This window comes from Dipodomys merriami, unplaced genomic scaffold (assembly GCF_024711535.1).
Source record: "Dipodomys merriami isolate MVZ:Mamm:240054 unplaced genomic scaffold, mDipMer1.0.p SCAF_1, whole genome shotgun sequence".
In the NCBI taxonomy this organism is placed as follows: Eukaryota; Metazoa; Chordata; class Mammalia; order Rodentia; family Heteromyidae; genus Dipodomys; species Dipodomys merriami.
The window spans coordinates 58,941,328-58,966,667 of NW_027202270.1; the positions used below are offsets into that span (position 1 = coordinate 58,941,328).

General features: G+C 34.3%; 1 protein-coding gene across 1 annotated transcript in view; it reads right to left on the reverse strand.

Annotated features, from left to right (window-relative positions):
- Window positions 1-4,813: 4,813 nt before the first annotated feature.
- Window positions 4,814-25,340, reverse strand: part of Galnt13 (polypeptide N-acetylgalactosaminyltransferase 13) — a 544,599-nt gene continuing 524,072 nt past the window's right edge. The window contains exons 12-13 of the mRNA XM_070023111.1: window positions 25,097-25,231; window positions 4,814-11,737 (exon numbers count right to left, since the gene is read on the reverse strand). Of these exons, the coding sequence (XP_069879212.1) occupies window positions 11,597-11,737; window positions 25,097-25,231 (276 nt within the window). The 3' untranslated portion in view covers window positions 4,814-11,596. The remainder of the gene's footprint in view (window positions 11,738-25,096; window positions 25,232-25,340) is intronic.

Genomic DNA, 25,340 nt, shown 5'->3' on the forward strand with positions numbered 1-25,340 from the left:
GAGCAATTCTTATTCATTGAAAGCGTCCTTTTTATCAGATATTCTTCTGGAAGATTCAACAACGAACATAGCTGTTTCAGGCAAATGTGCACCTACATAGTCAACAGAACCTTTATCCAAATTGTTGCTAATTCTCAGAACCGTTAGAGCATCCTGAAGTTAGCTAAGAAGGATAAGGAGGTTTCAGCACTCCTGGGAGGTGGCCCATGTGAGATGCCAACCCATGTCACTTGTGTTCAAAAGTTCATCCTATTTTCATTCCACTCTAATTATATGATGGGAAAAAAACCCAGAAAACATTCACAGTAAATAAGACTCCTGAGGAGATAAAGTTCTTATGTGGCTTGACTGGCATTGGAAGGCATCTTTATCATGTACAAGCAAGTCATTAGATCTTCAGAGCTTGCCTCCTGTAGTGCTGCTAACAAGAACTTATATTCCCATCTCTTGCTCAAAGGGATGCATGATTGGTCCCTCCTAGACCTGTCCATATCAGGTGGAAAATAATAGGTATAATATGTATTGTAAGGCTGGCAGAGTCAGATTTATGTTTCTCAGATCTGACAAATATAAGACAGAGGTGTTGCCTGATTCACTTCCAGAGAGTGTTCCACGTAAATGATGACCCTTAGGGCACAGTAGTGGAATCAACTTTTCAGCACTTAAAAAAATTTGAATGTGTAAATTTATGCTATAGAGTTTCTTTTTGTCTATGTAGGTTAGGAATGAATAACATTAAGTATGAGATTTTTAGAAATAAGCTTTAGAGAAATTACAATAGAGTTACACAAATAAAATTTGTGATTGCAAATGTTATATTATTATTCAGGGATGGATCACATCTCCAGCTGCCTTGTCATCCTAACATTTCATTATCCTATCACAAAATACCATGCTTCTATTAGAGGAAAAATGCCCATCTGGGTCATATCAAATCTAATTACTCTAAAACTCATATAATTATGAAGTTGTCTCAAGTTCCAAATGCATCCATTCCCTTAAAAATTAATAGTGTTACAATGAGGGAAAACGGTGCAATGCTTTTAGTAGGAGGACATTTTTATAAAGTAAGGAGGAGGTTAAAATGTGTCAACACAAAAAAGAACAAAAAAAATCATAAAGTCCTTTCACGGTTTCTACCCACCACCCACTCTCACCAGCAGCAACGGATACAGTACACTAGCAAAGGGAAAAGAAGATAAAAATTCATTTGACACTAAAAATATATATATTGAGTGCCTGAAACATGTCAGGCATTGTTCTAAATAGTACAATATGTAACTATGAAATGATGTCCCTGTGCTTATTATCTTACAATCAAGTAGTGGGTGTTTGGTGGGAAAGTTGGTGGAGAGAGAGTGGCAATAAATGACAATGTATGGAAAATAACTAGCAAATTAGATATTATATAAACAAGTTATATGTGCTATGAAACCAAAAATAAATCATGGGATTATAGGTTGATATATCCAAATGAGAGAACTGAAAAGGTTAGATAGAGGATATGATTAAGAATTTAACTTTTCATCAAGGTGAATGAATGAGAGCATTTAAATAACTAAGAACAGATATTTGAACTAATAGCCCTAAACCCTCTGAATGTCTAGGTTGGTCAAAGACAGATTAAGGATGACAGAGTTAGAGGATAATGCAAAGACTGCAATTATTCTAACAGAAAAAAAATCAGCATTACAGGTAGTTATAAAATGCAGTTTTTTAGGTAGGTCATGGCAAGAACATGACCTTTTGTGCAAAACAAGAAAACCATTTGCACGTTTGGAGGGGAGAAGAGAATATCAGGGTACTATTTTATTTTTTGCAAGTCCTGGGGCTTGAACTCAGGGTCTGGACATTGTCCCTGAGCTTTTTTTGCTCGAGGCTAGCATACTAGCACTTGAGCCAGAGTGCCAGCTTTTTCTGTTTTTATGTGGCACTGAGGAATCAAACCCAAGGCGTCGTGCATGCTAGACAAGCACACTACTGCTAAACCACATTCCCAGCCCCAGAGTCATATTTTTATACTATCATTCGACCTTTGTTTGAGAGCAGACTGGAAGAGGATAAGCATTAGCAACTGGGTAAACACAAGACTACAGGAACAATTTAGATGGTAGCTCAGACCTGTGGTTCAGACCAGTATTGTAGTAGTAGAGATGGAAAGAAGTGATTAGCTTTAGGAACACTATGAAGGTCAAATCAATGTAATTTTCTAATGGACAAAGAAGTCAGTAATACTGAGAGTTTTGGCCTGAGTACTTGGCAGAAGGGCTTGTTATCAATGGAGAGAGAAAATCTCTTTGAATTCACTCTGGTTGCAATATATCCCTCAAAGTTCATTGCTAATGAAAAAATGTTGGAAGATAGGCCTAATATGATATATTTAGGTTATGAAGTCTCTGCCCTGTAAACAGATCAATGTTTTTATTGCACGAGTGTTGGCTGATGTGAACATGGATTTGCTATAAAAAGTAAGATTAGCCCACCCTTTATGTTTAGTTTTGCTTTCTTTTATGCTTCTGAATTGTATCATGAGTGAACCAATAGGAAGAACCTGACCTGGTGTCAGTGCTAAGTTTTAAGCTCTCAGAACTGAACCAAATAAAAAATTACTCATTAAAAACTATCTAGTTTCAGATATTTTGTTACAGTTGCAGAAAAATGTACTAATTCATTGAACATCTGTAGAGAAAGGTAGGGTTCAGTTTTGGACATAGTAATATGTGATATCTATTAGTCATCCTTCGAGACATGTCATGTAGTCATTTAACTAGTATCAACAGTTTGGAACTGGAGGGATATTTGGTCTTAAGGCATTCTTAAAGGTACTGAATACATTTCCTATATAAGATCAACCACAACTGAAGGCAAATAGAGAAGAGGACTAAAGGTTGTACTATGAAGGAGTAAAACATTAAGGGATTAAGTGGTGGAGTATGTAGTAAAGGAAAACTGCAAGAATTGACCAATGAACTAGGACAAAACCCAAGAAATGAACAAACTATATCCAATGAACAAACTATATCTTGTCTATATAACAAAAATAAGTGGGAAATATGGATTCACCACTCACTTTGGTCCATAGAGAGAGAGATTCTTGAATGTTTCTATATATTCAATTTAATTCTATTATAGTGTAAAGGCAAACATTGAATATGTGCATAGAGAAATAAAGCTGCAGGCTCAGGAACTGAAGACACAGACACCATTCATCTCAATGGTGACAACTCTCAATTCTAAACTGGATAGTTTCAACAGTATTAATCACATAGCCTACACCTTATGTATTTTACACAGCAGATGCAGGATACTTGCTCCATCAAGGTCATAACAAATCTTTAAAACCTATTTTAGATGCTTGCATGTTTGTCTGTGTTTTCCCTTCACAAAATTTGTGGAAAGATTTCTGTCAAAAAAATTCAGTTGGCTCAGTATGTGGCTAGTCTTTCTGATAATAGGGTGGAGATTTAGCCTTTATCATATAGAAAAGATAATTATGTCAAGAAAGAATGAGTAGGAAGAGAGGCCAGCTGATCATTTCCTTTTCTGAGGAAGAGAGCTCAGTCACTGGGGTTGTGACTTCATGTTTTGTTTCTACCAGTTTCAGAAAAATAAAGAAAATCAGGTAAGTTATGGATCTGTGCAAACCTTAAGTGAGTGGGTTTTCTTTAGTAGGTTAACCTGACTATCTCGTTAGCCCTACAAATCCCCAAAGAAAGACAAAAGAGTAGCATATTTGGGTACATGGTGTCATCACTGGCTTATAGAATGTAAGAAGGGACATTTTGTGTGTAAGACAGAAAGTTCAGACAACCTCCTTTACCCATATTAATTGTAGAAAAATCTGCAAAAAACAATGAAATATTTAATTTTGCAAGTCTATGAATTTCAGAATTTCAATAATCTGGTGAGATTTTTCTTTGTTTTACAATTTTGGGGTAACGGAAACAAGATATTAACTATAGCATATTATGGCCTCAAACTCTTTCCTCTGGTCTCCACCTCCAAAATGCTCTCTGCCATTTACCTGGCCTTAGATGAACTTCTTTCAGAACAAAATTATGAATTAGATAATGGTAGAATTCTATTGTTTTCACTTCTTCATTCCCTCCTTTCCTTTCTTCCCATTGTCCATCCTTCCTTATCTTTTGTTTCCTTCCTTTTATTTGTTGATCCTTCTTTGGAATCCTTCTCTCCTTTTCTACTTTTACTCACTTCTATTTTCTTTCATCTTAAATGATCTTATATAATTTTCTTCCTTGGATCTGACTGTGTTGGGAACTGTAAGATTAAATCTCTGTGGCTATAAAAAGGCTTTACCCACCAGAAACAGACAGACAGACCTTTCAGGGTTTTAAGTAGTGTTCTGGAAAGCAAATTTCATCATAAAATTTATATTAAAATTTGAACTTTTCTTTCCTAAGTCACTTTTATAAGAAAGAAAAAATTAATGTCTCCATTTAGAGAGAAATAAAATAGTATTTTAAATAAATAAATATCTGAATTTTCTATTTGATAGGTTTTAGATATAAAAAAATTCATACAAGGGTTTCAACACTTTCTTGCTGCCCAGTGATAACCATAGGCACTTAAGTAATGTACAAATGAAACACAAACATAAAATACTGAAGTTGTTTTTCTATTTGAAACAATAACAATGTTTTGGGGAAAAAAGACAACATATACAAAAGGAAAAACTAAATTGGCATATTTTAATTCTACAAAAATGTATAAATATTTAAATTTACATCAGAAGGACAATTATACCATTGAATGATGCTTACAATATTTAAAATGTTCAATACTTTATGCACAATCTACTTTTATAAATGTTAAACAACTGTGTGTCAGGCATATCTAAGACATTTTTCAAATTACTTCTTTCTAGTTGTGACTACACTGACTGGAAAATAAAAGCTCGCCCTGAAAAAATAACAAATCATAGGATCAAATCTGTTTTATTTTTTGTTCCCTTACACTAATTTTAGCTGAAAACACAACTGGAACCAAGCAACTAACATCCGATTGTACATCAACAAAATGCATGATGAGAATTTCATTTTTGAAATAGATACGTTATAGATATATTGCATATATCTATATATTTATCATCTAACTTCCCACTTTCATTCCAGCTCATTTAAAACAGAAGATAAATTATTATTCACTCTCACGTAAAACAAATAACTTCATATAATGTCATCATAGTATTCTTTGACTTAAAAGACAGTTGACAAATGACTATCCCATAACACTACTATTTCAGAGAGATTTTAAAAACAAATACAATGAAATTTCCTTTAGAATTTATTGAATAATATAAAACAAAAGTTGGGCACAAATTTACACAAAATATTTAGAATACATTGCTGGTGTCCATTCAACACCTTAAATTCATACACTAGCTAATATGTAATAACAGGTTGAACATGGTATGGACAAACCTCATGTATCCTGTGCTGTACAGAACAGTGGTTCATCTTCTCTCTTCTGTATTTGAACATATTGGGGAAAGGGGTGGGCAGTAATTAAATCCTGAAACAGAAGCTGCCTATTGACAATTGAAGTTTTACTGCCCAACCAATTTGGAGCTTTATTTAAGCTTCAAAGTTCTCATTTATGCTGAATAACAGCTTGTGGATGGTGACACATCCGTGAAGAGCTTGAACATCTTAAATTCTTGGTATTTGTAAAAACAGTGTATTTTTCTTCAGAAAGCATACAAGTTTTGCCTCCTTGGAGACTAGATTTAGCAATTCTAGATGACATGTAAGTAACTGATGTGATTGTGTATGATCATCATTTCCCAAATGGTAAAAGCAGTAGTGTGTGGGATGGGAGGAGATGGGGGGAGGAGGGGGGGTTGCGGGGAGTCAATGTCTTGAGGATTAAGGAAGAAATTTATACTCTATTCCTAACTGTTCATCATATTTTCAAAAAAATTAAAAACCAGTCATTCCATTGTTATTGTATGATTTCCTTGCCTTCTATGTATTTTAAGAAAATTTTATTTATCATGGTATTTTTTTTTTTTTTTTTGGTCGGTCGTGGGGCTTGAACTCTGGGCCTGGGTGCTGCCCCTGTGCTCTTCAGCTCAAGGCGACCTCCCTACTGCTTGAGCCACAGCTGCCACTTCTGGTTTTCTCGTGGTTTATTGTAATAGTCTCACCAACTTTCCTGCCCCGACTGGCTTTGAACCGTGATTCTCAGATCTCAGCCTCCTGAGTAGCTAGGATTACAGGCGAGAGCCATTGGCGCCCGGCTATCAGACTATTTCTAACCATGAAGGAAAATCAAATTTATGTTAAGTTTACTGGAGACTACCAAGCTACACTGGGAAGCCAAGAAACACATTCAGAGTAATAAATGGTCTAATACTCTGTGCAAGCTGTAGGCCATCCTTACTTTTAACTGAAACATATTTAAAAAGAAACAGAAAGCAACTGTATTCCATGTTACTGATGAAAAGGCTTTGCTTTGGTTTCCTGAAACCCGGTTTATCCAATGATGATACAATTGTTCTATAATCAGTCTGTTTTCATGGAATCTGTATTTTTGCTGTCCGTGATATTGTGTCATAGCATATATTTTAATAATTTGAATAAACAATTTAAATATTTCTTAAGAATCCATGTACCAATGACAAAATTTTTATGAAGGCATTTTTTCTTGTTATTTCACCCTTCTTGAAATATATGTGAGCAATACTATTGGGAGGTGTCTTAGAAACTTTACTTGTACCTATAAGGTTCCTGAGCAAAGATCATACTGTTACACAGCTGGGGCATAGTCCTTCCTATAAACAAAGAGACCAAGGAAATACCATCTTTGTTGATTGCTTAAGTTTCTATATAATTCTGTTTTGTTCACAGATTTTTTTCACTCAGAAAATAAAATTTTATAAAGGACATCATATAGATATTATTCTTCAGAGAATGTATATCTTTCCTCTAAAACTCAAAAAACTTTGAACTTCAGGTGGCCCTTGAATAAAGTTTAAAAATTAACGTTATTTTTAGCTTAATGAAGCAACTCATATAAAATAGCAGCAATTTCATAATATGTCATTTCATTTCTATAAGGCAGGATATTTTATATTTTATCAATGAGGATGACATCTAATCCATATTTTAACATAAAAAGATAGGAAAAAATTACCACGAAGACAATGTTATGCACATACCATATAAATATATCATGGGATTTAATTTAAGTAGAAAAATATGATACAGTAACTCTTAACAATTTTAACACATACTTTCCAGTTCATTGTTCAAGAAACTTTTAGAGTACTTAGTATGTGCCAAGATATATACCAGCTGCTAAAATACAGTGTGAATGAAGCAGGCAGAAGACCCTGCCTTGAAAATGGAATACGGGTTGGCAAAGAGTTTATCTAGCACAGATGCAGCACTAGATTTGATCCCCACAACTGAAAGCAAATCAAATGAAACAAAACAAAAAGCAAAGTAAAGTGAGATTTATACTGTAGTATACATGATGAGGGTTAGGGGCTTGGAGAGGTGTGGAAGAAAATAAAGAGTATACAGTTTTTCAGAGGTACAGAGGATCAAAAGGGCAGGTGGGAAAATGGTTTGGCTTATTGATAGGATAATATTTAAATAAAGTCCTAAAGAAAGTCTATGAGAGACCCCTGTGAGGCAGTAGCAACAGAACACTAAGGAAAAATCTTGCTTAAGAGAATAATTAAAATGCAGATTATGAAAAAAGGCATAGTTATATATTTCAGATGTGTGTATACATCTAGGTGATGAGAGATATGTATCTCCATGCATGTACGTATGCATTTACACATGTATGTGTTTTGTACGAGATTTGTATGTACATGTGTATATACATGTGTAGTACATGACTGTGTAGAGAAGCGTCATCATGAAGGACTTTTAAGGTCACTGGAGGGATATGAAAATATACTGGAAGATTGCATACAGAGAAAGGAAACAAATTCCTATTCTATAGAACCTGAAATGGTTCTATTTGGTTTTGGTCATGTTCAGCACAGACTATTTGAAACAAGACTGACAAACAGTGAGGAACCAAGATAGAGGCACATAACATACACAATGGTTAGAGGTAGTGACATACGGAAGATGTGGTGGAAAATTATTTGTTTTAGTTACAAGTAGAGAGGAGCAACAATGTAATTTGCTATTGGACTAAAGGAAATTGAAAGACAAGTCAAAAGTGAAATAGATCTTTGACCTGAGCATTTGGGAAGTTAGTGTTATAATAATTCAGATGTGACAGACCATAAAGAAGGGAAGTGAGAAATACCTTATAATGAGTAGTAGTAGCCCAGTTCCCTAGTAAAGTACAGCATTATGATTCCAATTAGGATTTTGATAACCTGTTCTGAACGCAGATATTTTTGAAAAAAAAAAAGAATGTTTTTTTTCTGGTTTGGAGTGTTTTGTAATATTTTCCAATATTTTTAATGTTAGATATAATTACAGCAGGTGTCCACACCCTCTGAAGACTTTGAAAAATATTCTTTGGCATAAAACTCATGAAGTTTTATTTTTTTTGTATTTTTACTATGATCATAATAAACTTTAAGTTATTCAAAATATGGCTAAAATGTTTCATATTCAGCTTCCATGAAGTATACATGTTTTCAAAAATTTGTCATTAACTATTTTCTAGGGAACATGAAGTTTGATTGGCCAAAAAAATAAGTTGGACCAGTTCACAGGTATATAGGCTTTCAAGTTTAAGTAATAATTTTGGGAACATTTCACCTAATTTTTATCAAGACAAAGGGAAATTAAGGAGCAAAAAGGAAAACAAAAGGATGTGGTTAGGTTAAGCCTCAGTTGACTTGATAAGCTGTAATCATTTTAATATTGTGACTTCTTTCCCAATTTACTATAAACCATGTCCATTAAAAAATTAATAGTTAAACTTTCATTTAGAATTTTAGCTATCCAAGGATCTTTACTGATTTTGGAGTGGGGGATGTCTATATTTGAAGGAGAAAATCTGAAGCAGTCCACGTTGTAAAATTCTTGTCTAGAATTGCAACAATAGAGTAAAATGAAGAAGGAATGTCAGTAGTAAATATAATTGAATTTTATTGTCATTCAGAATGTGTTTTTTAAAAATTATAAAACAGGGCTGGGAAGGTGGCTCAGTGGTAGAGCGCTTGCCTTGCATGCGTGAGGCCCTGGGTTCGATTCCTCAGCACCACAAAAGCAAAAAAAAGCCGGAAGTGGCACTGTGGCTCAAGTGGTAGAGCGCTAGCCTTGACCTGAAGAGCTAAGGGACAACGTCCAGGCCCAGAGTTCAGGCCCACGACCGGACCCCCCCCCCAAAAAAAAATTATAAAACAATATATTGTTAGTGTATGAGCATGAAAGAATGTGCATGTAGGGGTGTGTGTGGTGGGGGAGGGAAAGAGGAAAGGTTTAGAAAAACTGAACACTTCATAAGAGCTTTTACAGTGAAATGAGGCACAGGAAAATGTAATCTGTTTCAGAGGAGTCTTCTTCCTCAATCCCACCTGAACCCAAATTTCTCTTGGCTGCTAAGTAGATTTTGATCACAAGTAAAAAATATAGGTAGAACAACTTTATGAGAATTAAAAATGCTATTAAATTATAATACATAAGCCAGGCACTGGTGGCTCATGCCTGTAATCCTAGCTACTCAGGAGACTGAGATCTGGGGATTGCAGTTTAAAGCCAGCCCAGGAAAGTCTATGAGACTCTTATCTCCAATAAACCACCAGAAAACCAGAAGTGGTGCTGTGGCTCAAGTGGTAGAGCGCTCACCTTGAGCTGAAGAGCTAAGGGACAGCACCCAGGCCCAGAGTTCAAGCCCCATGACAAAAAAAAATTATAAAACATATTACTCAAAATGTCATTGATATATTTTTCTTTCTTTTCATGTCTTATGCTTATGTAATTGGAATACAAAAGTATTTTGTGCATGATCTTAACCTAATTATGACTGAGTCTCTTGGACCCTAATTTATGGAAAATGATAAATAGCAGTTTAATTAGAAACGTACTGCAAGTTTACTCTCCAGGTGATGAAATTGTTAAGTACTACAGAATAGTAATGACATTCTAATAGCAATGTATTATTTTTAATATAAAATTTGAACAGCAATAGCAAAAAAACCAAAACCTCTAAATGTATAAGAGTTAAAAATTAAGTCTACAACTTTACCCTCACTTACAATTCTGTACAGTATAAGTGGTAAGCTACAGCCTTTTGCAGGCATGGGGATATATCTGGTCTAGGAGCCTTATAAGGCTAGTAAAATCATTTGATCTACCCCTGCCAAGGACTGTGTGTGGGTACTTAAACTTCATTACATCTAGGAGCTTTTTATCAAAGTGAAATTCAATAAATCTAAGACTGTAAATGATGTCATAAATATCCAAATGACCCTTCCAAGAGAAATATTATCTACCCCTGCCAGTAAACACAAAAGATATAATTTAGAGGCAAGAGATCACTTAAGGATTGGGGTTTCTGACATCAACTCTGGGAGCAGACTTGTTGATCTTCAGTCTGCGAGGAATGACCACAACTGAGCTGAAATATCTTACAGCAATTGTGGCAGTTTACCTTCATCTACTCCTGATTATCTGACTCATTGCATTTCTTTTCCTTCTTTTTCTTTCTTTGGCTTTTCTTTCATTTTGTTTCCAGTTCTTCTCTCTCTCTCTCTTTCTTTCTGTCTCTCTCTCTGTCTCTCTCTCTCTCTCTCTCTCTCATCCACTCTCGCTCTCTCTCTCTCTCGCTCTCTCTCACTCTCATTTTCTATTGTCCTTTCTTTCTTTCCTTCATTCTTTCATTTTTATTTTGTGCCAGTTGTGGGGCTTAAACTCAGGGCTTTAACTCTGTCTATTAGCTTCTGTACTCAAGGCTAGTGCTCTACCACTCAAACAAGTGTCTCATAGACTTTTCTGGCCAAGTTGGCTTCAAACACTGATCCTCAAATTTTAGCATTCTTGTGGAGCTAGGATTACAGGTATGTGCCACAATGTGGAATTGGTTGTTATTAATATAAAGATATGAATTGAATATGCAATTTAATTGTTTTTCTTGGTACAAAATATGGAGCCTAATATTTAAATGATGAAATCAATGCCAATAAATAATTTATTCTATAGTCATATTATTGACATAAAAATTCAACATTTGTTTCCATGAAACTCCTGTAGAAACAGTGAATTTATAAAGTAACTGATAATATTTTATAATGAAGTTATTTCATAAGGCATTACATTCTCTTTTTAATCTCTATGACAACAAAAAATAAAATAATTTCCCCAAGAACCCTGTGATGTGAGGACAATAAAGATTATTTTAAAGCAAACACTATTTGTTTTTCAAGTTGTTCCAATGTTTAATAACATCTGCTATTATTTATATTTTTATGTGCTTCTTCAATCAGATACAAATTTTAGTAGGGAAATAATCAAACATTCCTAGAAATGTAAACAACTGTTTTAGAGTACTAAAAGGATTTTTTTTAATGTTCAATTCAGCAAAGTTAATACCTTCCTCTAACTAAAACAATGAAGAAACAAAATGTAGACACCTCCATGGCTGGGGGGAAGAATCTTCAAGCCCCCAAAGTCATGTTTCTCAGCAGCCACTGTTGGGATCTGCTTCCGCTGCAGTCCTGCATGGTGGGCACCATTTTGTCTTCTTCAGAAGGTTCGTCAAGACACTGGTTACTGTTAACATGTCTCAAGGTGAGTCTCTGTGAACGATATTCAATAATCAGTGTAACCTATTTCATCTTTTCTACCACAGAAGATTAAACCTGTTCTTTAAAACATTCAAAATAATATTGTAACAATTTATACTGTGAAATGATTATAAAAAGAACTGCATACAAGTGTCTCTGAACTAGTTATAGAATCATTATTGTCTAATACACCTTAATAAGAAGATAGTTTAAGAAACTGGCCTACACTTATTATGGATTGCCAATAATTCAGACATCTTTGTAAAAGAGCCATTTGTGAGCTTTGTATCCTCTTGAGGGCTAAACATTTTAGCAAGTTTTGCAAAAGCTTGGTTTTCATAGGCATGTGTTACTTAGTAACTATTTGATTCACATGTAAATAGATGTCACAACTACAATCCAGATGAACAAAACTGCTAGAGATATTCCCATTTCAAAATGCTAAACACATGGTAATATCTGAAATATCAATTGTAAAAAATGATTATTATAAAACAGGTAATGTGTTCTGTTAAAGTATACTCACCATATCATTTTTAAGAAGCCTAACACATATCAATATCAAACAAATAAGCATGTCTTGATCATATTTTTTCACAATTCTAATGATTATGTCAATCACTATACATTATTTCTCTAAATTTACCATATATATTGGAAATCACATTGTGAACTTCCCGGATATACATTTAAATTGTGTGTGTGTGTGTGTGTGTGTGTGTGTGTGTGTGTGTGTGTGTGTGTGTGTATGAGTGTGCATGTGTGATATTTGCACTGGCTAATCAAGCCTTCTACTACTTCAATTACTCTCCCAGCCACCACTATGATTTCTATAATTGTATATAAATCTTCTGAGATTCATTCCCAGAAGATATTACAAGAAAAACTCTCCAATCATAAATGCTTGGATGTGTGTGAAGTGACTTTCAGGCATATTCTGAAAATAGCACACAGGACACTCCAGTGAAAATTACAAGTGAAGAATAGATAAAGGATTTTTTTGAATTATTTTTTGACTCAACATTGAACTGGCTTGAAAATGAATATACAAGGCATGTAATACAAATATCAGAGAAAGACCAGCCAGACAATTGTAATCTGTCGAGATTAAGCCTAAAACATCCTGAGCAGAAGTACTTTGAGACAGATGGAACAGAGGATAGCCTTTGTGGAAGATATGTATGGACAACAAACAGGAAATTAAAAGAGCTAGGCGTTTAGAAGGCGATTTCCACACTGAGCCCTTCTGAGTTGGCTCTTAAATACATTTACTCAACCCATTTGTAATAAACAATGAAAAAGAATATAATAGAATATAATTTCTAATGATAGGCAAGAGTTTGACTGGTTTATTCTTACAAAGCTACAAAACTCAACTATCCATTAGTTAAAAATAAAGCCACAGATGAAACAAAAAATTTTCCATACTTGTTATAAATTTGAGTACACACACACACACACACACACACACACACACACACACACACATCTTCTTTTTACAAACCTAAATCACTTACCATTGAGTGCTTCTATGAAGTCCTTTGTTTAAAAAACTGTGATTTTTCATACACATATCTATTATGTTAGTGCTCATTGACTATCCCAGAGAGTATTCCCATTACTTTGTTTTAATCAGGTTTGTCACACTAATTACATACTTTGATCAAGTATCAGTACCTTAGGTCATAACAGAACACACACTAAAAATATTTTCCATTAGTATTTGTGAGAACTGTAGTGCCCTGTGGGGACTGAGCTTGGCTGCAACACATTTGAGTGGTATATTTAGAATATGAATGATGCTGGGGAAATCCCTGGCTGTATGGAGCATGTTTAACCTTCTACAGTAATATTGTCTATTGTCAAAAACAGGAATGTAGTCAGGCATTGGTGGACCATGCCAGTATTCCTAGCTATTCAGGAGTCTGAGACCTGAGGATTGTGGTTTGAAGCCAGCATGGGTAGGAAAGTTTGTGAGACTCTTTTTCTCCAATTAACCACCTAAAAACCAAAAGTGGAATTGTGGCTCAACGTGGTAGAGCACTAGCCTGAGTAAAGAAACTGCATTGTATATACCATAGAATTGAGAAATATGAGGGAAGGGTTGGGCTTTGTTAAATGGCAAAAAAAATTCAATATATAACTATAGATTAGTAAGGAAAGGGTGGGTTGGGAGATATTGGTGTGAATGTAGGAAGAAGTGACCTTGATCAAGATGCACTGTATTCATAAACTGCTATGGTGAATGGCAACTCCTTTGTACAACTAATTAAAAGAAAATGAAAATATAAAAGAAATTTTAAAAAAATGTTCCCAGGCCTTGAGATCAAGCTCATAACCACCATCAACAACAGGGTAATCTGAGTCTATAAAAGCAGTGGGTGGAAGATGTATCTCTGATTTAACTATCTCTGTATGTTAAATTCATTACTCACAACGTGAATGACATATAGGATTATTCCTATATTGAGAAATGCCCATGAATTTCTCTAGTGTCTGTTGGTCAGTTTTACCTTGAATAAGTTGTCAATGACACAAATAATAACAATGGATTAAATAGTGGTTAGTGTTGTTTTATTGTGTGTCTGCATATGTATGTGCAGGCTCTAGGGCTTGAACGCAGTGCCTAAGCACTTTCCCTGCGTTCTTTTGCTCAAGACTAGTGCTTGGCTACTTGAGCCACACACCTTCACTTGCAGCTTTTTGGGGTTAATTGGAGATTAGAGTTTCACACCTTACCTGCCTGGATTGGTTTTGAACCTCAATCCTCAGATTTCAGCCTCCTGGGTATGTAAGATTACAGGTGTGAGCCACCAGTGTCTGGCTAGTATTGTTCTTTCTAAAAAAAATTGATCAGTATTTTCTTGGAAAAAAATGTATTCATAGGCTGCAAAGTTAATTTTAAAAAATCAACACTCTGTACTCTAATGGAATACAGAAAAAAAACAGACATTTCAGGTTCAAGTGGACCTTAGTTTTGATTTCTCTACCCTCAACCTACTATCTCTGAATACTTGGATAAACCACCAAATCTTCCCAGTTATCAGTTTGTCTGAAAAAAAAAAACAACTGAGATATGCTTAGCAAATACTTCTTAATACCTTTCTACTTTAGATTACATAAATTGTTCCTCAGTCAATTAACTCTGAGACCTTGGCAATGAAACAAAGGTTAAAACTGCCAACTATGATGCTAGGAAATATGACTTATGGTAAAATGTTCTCTGAGTGAAAAGTTGTATATTGCCTCAATACTTCATAGGAATCCAAAGTGTGGTACACTTTCTAAGGGTAAGAGAGTGTGGTACACTCTTGAACTTTTGCATGTCCTGTTAAGGTTTTTACCAGAGATATCATATCAATGGTGAGGATGAGGTTGTTAAGCTAGGATAGTTTACATACCTGGGTGTTGTACATCTATAACCTTGGGCCAGGGTGTCACCTGGTACAGGCTGGCTTCCCAAGGGGAAGAGAAGCAAACTGTTGTTTCTGCCCTAGAACTCTGTTACAGCTTTCTGAGATTAAATGTTTACTTAAACCCCCTGTTGATCAAACCCCAGTCCCCCTTAACTTCTCATGTGTCCAGTCTGGTAATAGGCAACATAAAAGGCACTTCTTCAAAGAACAATAAAATTCAGTGATAATTAGGACATGTTGGTTCACTTGCATGGAATAATACTTCATTCATTTCATTATTTACCAAGGAGACAATCACAAATCATACAAGTGAGAAAGGGTACCACTGCAAAATAGGTTTTATTACTATAATTATGTCATCTAAACAACCAAATAAATTCTCAAATACAATTTTCTCCATAAAGGTACTGAAATTTACATTGTATATTTAGTCATTAATAATGCATTTGCTTAGTGTTGCAGATTAAAATAGTTCTAATTTTATGAAGAATACGCTATGTTTGCATATACCAAAGCATCTCTATAAAAGGTAACAAAAATAAATAATCTTAGTGTTGCAAAAACAATCCATTTTTAGCTCTGTTAGCTTTTGCTAAATATAATTTAATTGTGATTATTAAGGTGTTATACAGAGGGGTTATTGTTTGACAAGCCAAGTAATCACTATATTTCTTTTTGGACAATGTCACTCCTTCCTTCACCTTTCCCCAGTTTATCCCTTCTATTTCTGCCATATGTTAGCTTTTTTTTCTTAATTTCTTTCCAGCTTTGAGGAAGAATCCCACTGTTATATAGACATGGCTGGACTTAACTAGAACTAAAATTTCACAATTCAGTCCATTAGTTATATTTACATACATATGTATTTGAAATAAAAATTTGCTATTGATCCATTCATCTACGGAGGGACATCTGGGTTGGTTCCATATCTTAGGTATGGTAAATAATGCTGCAATAAACATAGTTGTGCTGGTAGCTTTAGTATGGGCTTGTTTGTGATCATTTGGGTAAATGCCCAAAAGTGGGATTGCTGAGTTATAGGGAACTCTATGTAGAGTCTTTTGAGAAACCTCCATACTGCTTTCCAAAGTGGTTGAACAGGTTTACACTTCCACCAACAATGCAGTAGGATTCCCTTCTGGAAAATGTGGTACATTTATACAATGGAATTCTATGCCTTCATCAGAAAGTATGTTAGGAAATGGAAAGACTTGAAAAAAATTATATTAAGTGAAGTAAGCCAGGCCCAAACAAACATAGATCCCACGGTTTCCCTTATTTGCAATAACTATTATATGTCTGAGACAAGCAGAAACGGTCAGACAAGTTGATGTTAGGTGAAATGAACCCCAAAATAAGGACTCAAATGGTTTTTCTTTCTTGTCATTGTTTCTTACATATTTGTAAGATGTTTTTTGTGTTGTTTTGTATGTCCCTCCCCCATGGTATAACCCCTGTTTTCACTGTATTTGATGTTGGTATAATTTGTGGAGGGGAAGGGAAAAAACAAATTGTTCAAATAGGGATACAGGTGGACCCACTGCAACAATGATATGTACAAGACATTATGTCGAAAAAAAAACTTCACAACTTTGGCCAAGAGGGTGTGGGGTGGGGGGAGAGGAGATGGGCAGGGATGGGAAGGGGAAACAAAGGAGGAGGCAACAATGCTTGATAAGAAATGTACTCATTACCTTGCTCATGTAATTGTATCCCCTCTGTACAATATTTTCACAATAAAAGAAGAAAAAATTGCTATTGATAAATCCTATCTAATATACCTGCACATTAAAATATAGTCTGCAACACAAACTTCTAAAATATCACTTGAGCAAGTAATTGGTAAGATTTCCAAAAATATTTCTAAAAATTTCTATCCTTGTGTAGTTTCTTAGTAGCCATTTTTGCAAAATGCTATCATTACATGTTTCCACAATGGCATGCTGGGGGCCATCTGCTGCTTGGCTTACTGAGAGACAGGACTGGGTGACTCTATGAAGAAGAGCATGAGTCTGTTTGACAAAGAAAATAATGAATGATGACAAAACCAAGCACAAAGGTAGTAATAAATCAATCATCTTGGGCAACATATAATTTCTACTGGATAAGGCTGGAAGACACATGTCACAATAATTGCATCCACAAAGCTGTGAACACCCTCCTCTTAGAAGATTTAATATCAACTCTACTCAGCAGATACACATGGAGATAGGACTGAGAGTAATGAGCTTGAACCCAAATGGCGAAAAACGGGGGGTAAAAGTTGTTATAAACAGAAAAGATTATGTTTTCAAAATTTTAGTAGTGAAATGTTTTTTTCATTCCAAATGGGTTGTGCATGGATAATGAAAATAGTCAGTTATTCCAGAGATTTTCTAATTATACTTGGCTTCCTCAGTGAACACTAGGTAAGAATCTGAGGAATATTTTAGTTTCAAAGGCTTTAGTTTGCACAGTGTGGCATTCAAACTAACCTTACTAAAGTTCTGATGGGGCTAATGTAGTAGTTCTAAGGATTCATGAAAGCTATTCATTCATTAGCTGCGAACTAAGTTAGTGAAGAGGGGGGACAGAAACTAATCAGCTTTGTTTTGGTGCCTAATTTGATCAAATTTTCTCCAAACTTAATTAATTAATTTAATTAATTAACTAGACTGTTTCTTGCCTTGCATCCACTTCCTCTGCAACAGCCTAAGCTGAAGAAAGATCCTGGACTACAGCTTCCGACATGATGACCGGTGCCAGCCCATGGAAGACATTAAATACATTTGTTGACTGAAATACTTAATGAAAGATGAGTGCAGAAAATAAAATTCTGTTGGAATAAATCACATCTCTTGGGCAGCAATGTTTACAATCATTGGATGTATCTTTTCAAGGATTTATCTTCTACAATAAAATTTTATATACATTATTTACAAAGAAAAGAAAAACATAAGAATATTATATATTATTGGGAAATGATACCTTTTATGATATCATTTGACTGGTAAGCAGACTAAAAATGAAATATATTATGCACATTGTGGGAAATTTTCATCTAGATTATCTTCTATCATCTGCTATCAGCTTCTTAGTGATTTTCTCTTGTAATAAATATTTTCTCATAAATTCCATGTTAATATGAAAGGTCTACAGTTAGAAGTTACAAACTTTCATGAGCTATTGAAAAATAATTTTTTTCTGGTATAAAACAAACAATTTTAGTTGTTTAGAAAACCAAGTGACTACAGAAAGTGACTGAAGGGCAACAAGAAAAATTTCATCAGAAAACATAATTATAATATTTTCCTGAAACATCCATCACATAAATGACCACAAAAAATATCACAGAACTTTTAGTCCAGGTACTTCAAAAGATCCATTAATCAGGAAAAATTTAGAAAAATCAACCACATTGCTATAATATTTACTTTCCATTTTTTAGAAAATCCATAAAATTTGAGTTATTTTGCTTGAAAAGTATGATTTATTTTTCTATTTTGTTTTGAAGAAATAACAATAACCAATAATTGTTTTACAATAATTTTATGTATGACTGCTTATTAAATTGAGGCCTTAAAATAAAACATTCTTCTTCCATTTATAATGTGGATATCTTTCTTATCATTAAAATAATGTGAAAATGCCATTAAGAGAATCATTTCTATAAAATGGATTTGCCAAATTTATTTAAATTTTCTATTTGAGGTGAATGTCTTTCTGATTGATAACTTTTGCAAATAATGCTCCAGCAAACATCTTTTGAACATCTGTCTAGATCTGTAATTAGTTCTTTAAAACTTACTCTTAGGAACGAAATTACAAAGTCAAAGTATTGGGCATTTTAAAGTAAATTAGCAGAGCTGTTTATGAAACTACTTGTGATAATAATTCATCAGCAACTGCTGTGCCCTGTATTTCAGCCACACTGTGCCATCAGTGTTAGTATCTCACCAGTATGATATGATGCTTGTTAAAAACCATTTTGCTTTATGGACAGGATGAAAGAGAAATTAATAAAATAACTTTTAGGAAATAATTTCATGTATGTGTTTGCAATGCTTATTTCACTTAACAATGGAACACTTTCTATGGTGTTCAGTCAAAATTGTGCATGCTCCTAAACTGGGTATTTGGTTTACCCTTTTAAATTCTCTCTATTAAGTTTATCAGTCTTTGGTCACATTTGTTGCAAATACCTCATTGTTGTTGAAGGCAATATGACATACAACTGATATGCACTTGACAGCCAGATATCTTCTCCTCTAGTGGTATTCAAAATATTGAATACAAAATAGAGTAATATGTACCCTCAGCAATGATTGATTTTTATTTCTAATGGAGATTTACTTAATCATAATCCCTTGAATTATTGTTTGCTGAGACATAATGTGTCTATCCCTTAAAAACAGACATAATTTTGTTTTTACCCTTTCAAAAATACAGCTTCTACTTAAAGCCAGTTAGAATCAGGCTATGGAAATAATTCCACTGCTAAAAATAACTATAATGTTGTAAATTTAGATCATATCTTTGTATTAAAATAAGTAAGTAAAAAATTTGATTTTTTATGAACAGATAGTATTGACTGTATAGTTGATTTAAGAACAATCACATAAATCTCAGTTGGTATACCAAAACTTTCAAATAAACCAGTAAAAAGAATTAACTTATTATGATTAATATATCAGATGATGAATATTAGAGTAAACTTAGACTATTACATATAATTTCAGAACATAAATAATAAAATTTTCCTGTTGACTAAATGCAGATTGACAATAGTTAAAATTAATCTAATAAAGTTATTGAAAGTATTATGATCACTTGATAATACAAACTATACAGTCAACAGACCAAGATATAGATATTCTAAAAGTAAAGTGCAAATGCTCAGTAAAGAGGAAGTACACAGTCTCAACTACTGAAATTTCTATTTACTATCGAAAGATATGGGTCATTAGGAATATGGGAAGTTCAGTTTGTCTAACATACACTATTTTCAAAAGGTAAATTCCGCTAGGGCTTTATTTGGAATTCTACATTGGGACATAGCTAGGCTGCATTTGTATGTCACTTACCTTGAAGTTATATTCCCATTTACCTGCTTTCTGATAATGTAAATAAAAGAGATTGGCTAAGGAAAGACTAAATAGATGTTTCTGTAATTTCATTAAATATCAATCTAACATACTTTACCTGCTGGAAAGAGATTTCCTTGTACTGTGGCTCTAAGGAACATTTCATACAGATGGATATAGAATTCATAACAAGTATTTTCTCAGTCACATGCAAAGCAAGACATTTTTAGCATCATATTTTGCTTCCCTTTTTTCTTTGTTGCATAGTGTTTGCTGAGCATAAGTGTTCTAACCTAAAATTAAATTCTTACATTGCATGTAACTACCTGGGTGTTCGAAAAGAAATGCAATTAAGTGCACATATTGCAGAAAAATGTAAATTTCAAATAGATTGGAACATAATTGTGAGAGTCAAACAGTATATAAGAAACATGAATAAAATGGAATAGACCAGTAACAGATTTGCATGGAAATGTTTAACATTTAACTGAAAGATGAATTCAGATTTTTCTTTTGTGTTTAAGCTGTGTCAATATAAGTGTAAAATATTAATTAGCCCATCATGATAGAGTAGTCATATGACTCTCTGTTTACCTAGATAGAACTATTTTCCTATGATTTAGGAAAGGAGAAATCCAGCAAATAATTGCTGGTATTTAATTATTTATTTGTGATATTGCATATTTAGTTTATTAGATCATCTGCATTGATGACAAGTAATTATACATATAGTGTTTCAATTACTTTGCGAAGCAATGTATGGTAATAGAAAAATGTCAGGCTGATTGACAGAAGCTGAGCTGGACAAACACAGACAATATCAACAAACCCTTCTCCAGTTTACTACTGTGAAAAATCGTGAAACCATGTCTCTCTTCTATAAGGCCATTATAAGGAAGGTGTCAAAAAAAGTTCCATTTTAACCCTTAATTCATTTTATTTCCTTCTCTTCTCTTCGCCTGAGAAGTATACAGAACCAAAGTAGTTGGGAAGATTCCATACTTTGAGGCTTTGTAACATTGCTTCCATTTTTCTGTGGATATTCTAACTGTTCTGCTCCTTTTTTATGTCTTTTCTTACTAAGGCTGAAAGGACTGTGGGAGATTAGGTGCTGGAATACTGCTATTCACACTAGGAGATTCACAATTGCACTGATAACTAGCTTTCTTTGAAAGTTTTATTAGGATCTAAATCCTAGCTCTGCTGCTGGCAGGGTAATCTTTGTGCTTTAGCTTTTGCTTGATAAAGGCTGAACTGAGAGAACTTAAGATACATTTTACCTCTATAATTCTTTGAACTCCTTCAATTTTTATTTGTCCTGAAAACTGTACCACCTCACAGGTTTCCCAAAGAATAATTTCACCCTTGCTAGAAGATGATAAAAACTGAATAAATGTAGTAGTAAGAAGCATTTGTCTACGATCCCGAGTCATAAAATAAGAATAGAGCTACCAAGCGATGCCTTGGTTTTCAGGTCTCAGCACCTCTCATCCTTTGCTCCCATTCCAAGCCTTGCATGTTTCCAAAGTGTATTTATGTCTTCCCTAACTTTGCAACGTTTTCCAGCAATGTACAACAGAAAATGGAAAACACTGAGAGCTGATCACAATCTAAAGCAAATTTTAGTGACTGTATAAATAACTCATGGGATTTTGTTAAAGCAGAGACTTGGATCTAGTATGTTAAGCATAGTGTCTCGGATTCAACATTTCTAACTATTTCCCAGGAAATACTGCTAATCCTAGAGTGTGTTATTCTTGGACAGAAAAAGGAAATAATTAAAAGGTAAAATTATCTATTTTAACTTCTTTCTTTCTTTCTTTCTTTCTTTCTTTCTTTCTTTCTTTCTTTCTTCCTTTCTTTCTTTCTTTCTTTCTTTCTCTCTTTCTCTCTTTCTTTCCTTGTTTCTTTTTTATCAATATTAAGGCTTGAACTGAAGGGCCTCATTCTCTGCTTTATAGCTCAAGTTGGTACCATACAACTTGAACAACACTCCCCTTTCTGGTTTTCTGCTGGTTTTCTGAAGATAAGCATCTTGAAGATTTATCTAGGTTGGGTGGCTCCATACTATGATTCTCAGATCTCAGCCTCCAGAGTAGCTAGGATTATAGAAGTCAGCCACCAGCCCCAGACGAATTATTTCCCTTTTAATGACTTCAAAAATACAATCAAAGTTGATTGGGCCATTGAACACACTCCTAATCCCAGTTACTTGGGAGATAGAAGTAAAAGGATCATGGTTCAACACCACTGAGTCAAAAAATTATCTTCAAGGACAGACTGAGTATGGTGTGACAAGTGTGAGTGGTGACATGAGAGACATACCTCCTAAAACGCTGGAAGATGGGAGAGATAAAGAACAATGGAGGAGGTAATACTGATCAAAATGCTTTACATTTATAAATTGACCTGTAGAATTGAAACCTCTTTGTAAAAATACTTAAAGGTAATAAAATTAAAGCCGGTACTGGAATAAAAACCAACGATTAAATTCAGAAATGTGGTGTACATTCCCTCATTTGTTCCATCCTCATATATCTTTATATTATTAATTATACATTGAATTTGGTTATCACATCATAAGATCAGTTGAACATCTCATTTTGAGCATATATGTTTATATGAGAGTGAATTAAATTATGAAATGTAATTATTAACTTGTGGGAGATAAATGTCAGATTACTTATCTAAAATAAAATCTGTCAATATTTATATCATAAAGCTTTCTTGTGTGTACTCCAAAGCAATACTGAAGTGCTCTGAAGTACTGCAGCACTGACAATGTGATAGGACTGATGTCCCAAACCATTACTTTATCTTAGATGAAGCTACATTTTATCCCTCCTGCTTAGTATTCAATAACCAGATAATATAAACAATAATATACAGTTAATTTTCAACCAGTTATTTTAGAAGTGAAGGACTCTGAGTTATTACTAGGACCCATCAAAAGTTACATAGGTCCTGGATGCCAGAGGCTAGATACTCAGGAGGCTAAAATCTGAGGATCTTAGTTTGGAGCCAACCTGGTTAATTAGAGACTCTCATCTCCAATTAATGACCAAAAAGCTGGAAGTACAGTTGTGATTCAAGTGGTAGAGTGCTACCTGAAGGAAGCTCAAAGATAGCACCCAGATCCTGAATTCAAGCCACAGGACACACACACACACACACACACACACACACACACACACACACACACACACACACACAGTTACATAAAAGTTTAAAAATTAACAGTGCTACTGTGGCAATTAACAATTCCTTGTCTTATACAGAAGTAAAATCTTAGTAACAATAAAAAGTAAACCTCTTCCTGAAAAAGACAGTCTCGTGTTTTTGTCATTATCTCAGTGAAGTCTGGTGTTGTTGGACAAAACTCAGTACAAGAACAAGTTTTATTTTAAAATAAAATACTATGGAAAGGGGAGGGCAAAGAGGGTAAACAAGATCAATATGCAGGTGGGGCAAAGTCATAATGAAACCCATTGTACTGTACAATAAATTCAAGCAAATACTGTTTGCAGAGCTTGCACTTTGTACACTGGTCTATAAGTTTCCTTACAGGAGAAGGAGGAGAACACTGATTAAGGATCTAGATTTGCTCTCAGGTAAGACTGAGGAAAGCTCTCCTGTAGATTTAATGTAAGGTATCATGATAATAAATCATAGCTGGAGGAAAAAGAAAACAACCAGTGGCTAAATGGTTGAAAGCAAAAGAGGGAGTGGATCACATTGGTACACCACAGAATGATTCAGGATGTTTGTCCTTAATGACATCCCAGAAAGATGTTGTGTCCCAAGAGTCTAGAAATATTGAATATACGTTAGTCACCAAATTAGTCCAACATAATCAGTTTGGAATCCTATCAGAATTAATTCATAAAAGTATTTCTGGTATGCAGTTTACAAAACCACAAAGTCATGAAATAAAAAAAGAACTCTCAACTCTTTTGAAAATAATTGGTACAAATGTCAGCAATGCCCAAAACTCTGCAGGTTAGTATTTAAAATATAATTCATACAGAACATTTTAGGCTTTCATGGAACACCGCCGCTGTGAGATTGGTTCATGTTTATTGTATCATTCAGCTTGTATCATCTGCTCTTGCAAAAACATAACTTATATCATTTGCTTTTGCAAACACATTACTGACCATTTAATAATGCTGGAAATTTGGCACAGATGACCAGTCCATTTTGCTAGGCAAAGAGAACTGGAAGACAAGAAGCTGTTTTGGAGGCTGCTACTTTTGTAGAGGAAAATATTTCTTTTTTATTAGCTCCATCTGATGGCTGACCTGATTTTTACACACTGCCTGTCCATACATTTCTACTAGTAATTCTGGTATTTTCTGTGAGGAAAGTATTCTATATAGATGAGGGCTGTTTTGCTGATTACATGTTTAATTGGCTTATGTAATTTTATGAAAAATACTATGGCAAAAGTAGAGAAGAATTGGAAATAGTCATTTCAATAATGAGTACATCTTGTTAAGCCTGTCAAATTTTTATTTGAGTTCATCAAGTGTAAGTATGAGAGATTTAAAGTGGCACCAAATTAAAACTTTGAAAATACAGACGTACTATCAATACTGTTTTCTGTGTACATCTGCCTATGAGCCTTGGTTGGAGAAACAGTTTGTCCCTTGTGTAATTTATGCTGTGTATGTACATGGAGATGATAATTTCAGCTGTGATCATTCATGTTTTATATGACTGGGTCAGCTTGGCAATATTGTACTTCTACTGTATGCCCTCCTAATACGATCAGATATGGCTTTTCATGCTTTAGATACGATACTTTACTGTAGCAAAACCAGCTTGAATTCAATTGTTTTATACATTCATCACCAAAGTTAAGCATTGGATAGCAAATGGTAGCGCTGTACCTCAGCGTCATAGTCCCACAGCTGGTTTCCTCTCATATGGTGGCATTTTAACATGATCACTGGTCCATTGAGCCTGGAGACATCCAAGCACAAGTCATCAGTTCGGATTTCTTTGTCAGCAGTGTATGAAAACACCTGAAAATACATAATTCAGCAAACAAATTAATATCTCCTTTTCACCATGTCACAGGGTAGCAGTTCTACCTGGGGAAATTTGTGAAATGATTCCAAGTGACCTCTGCTG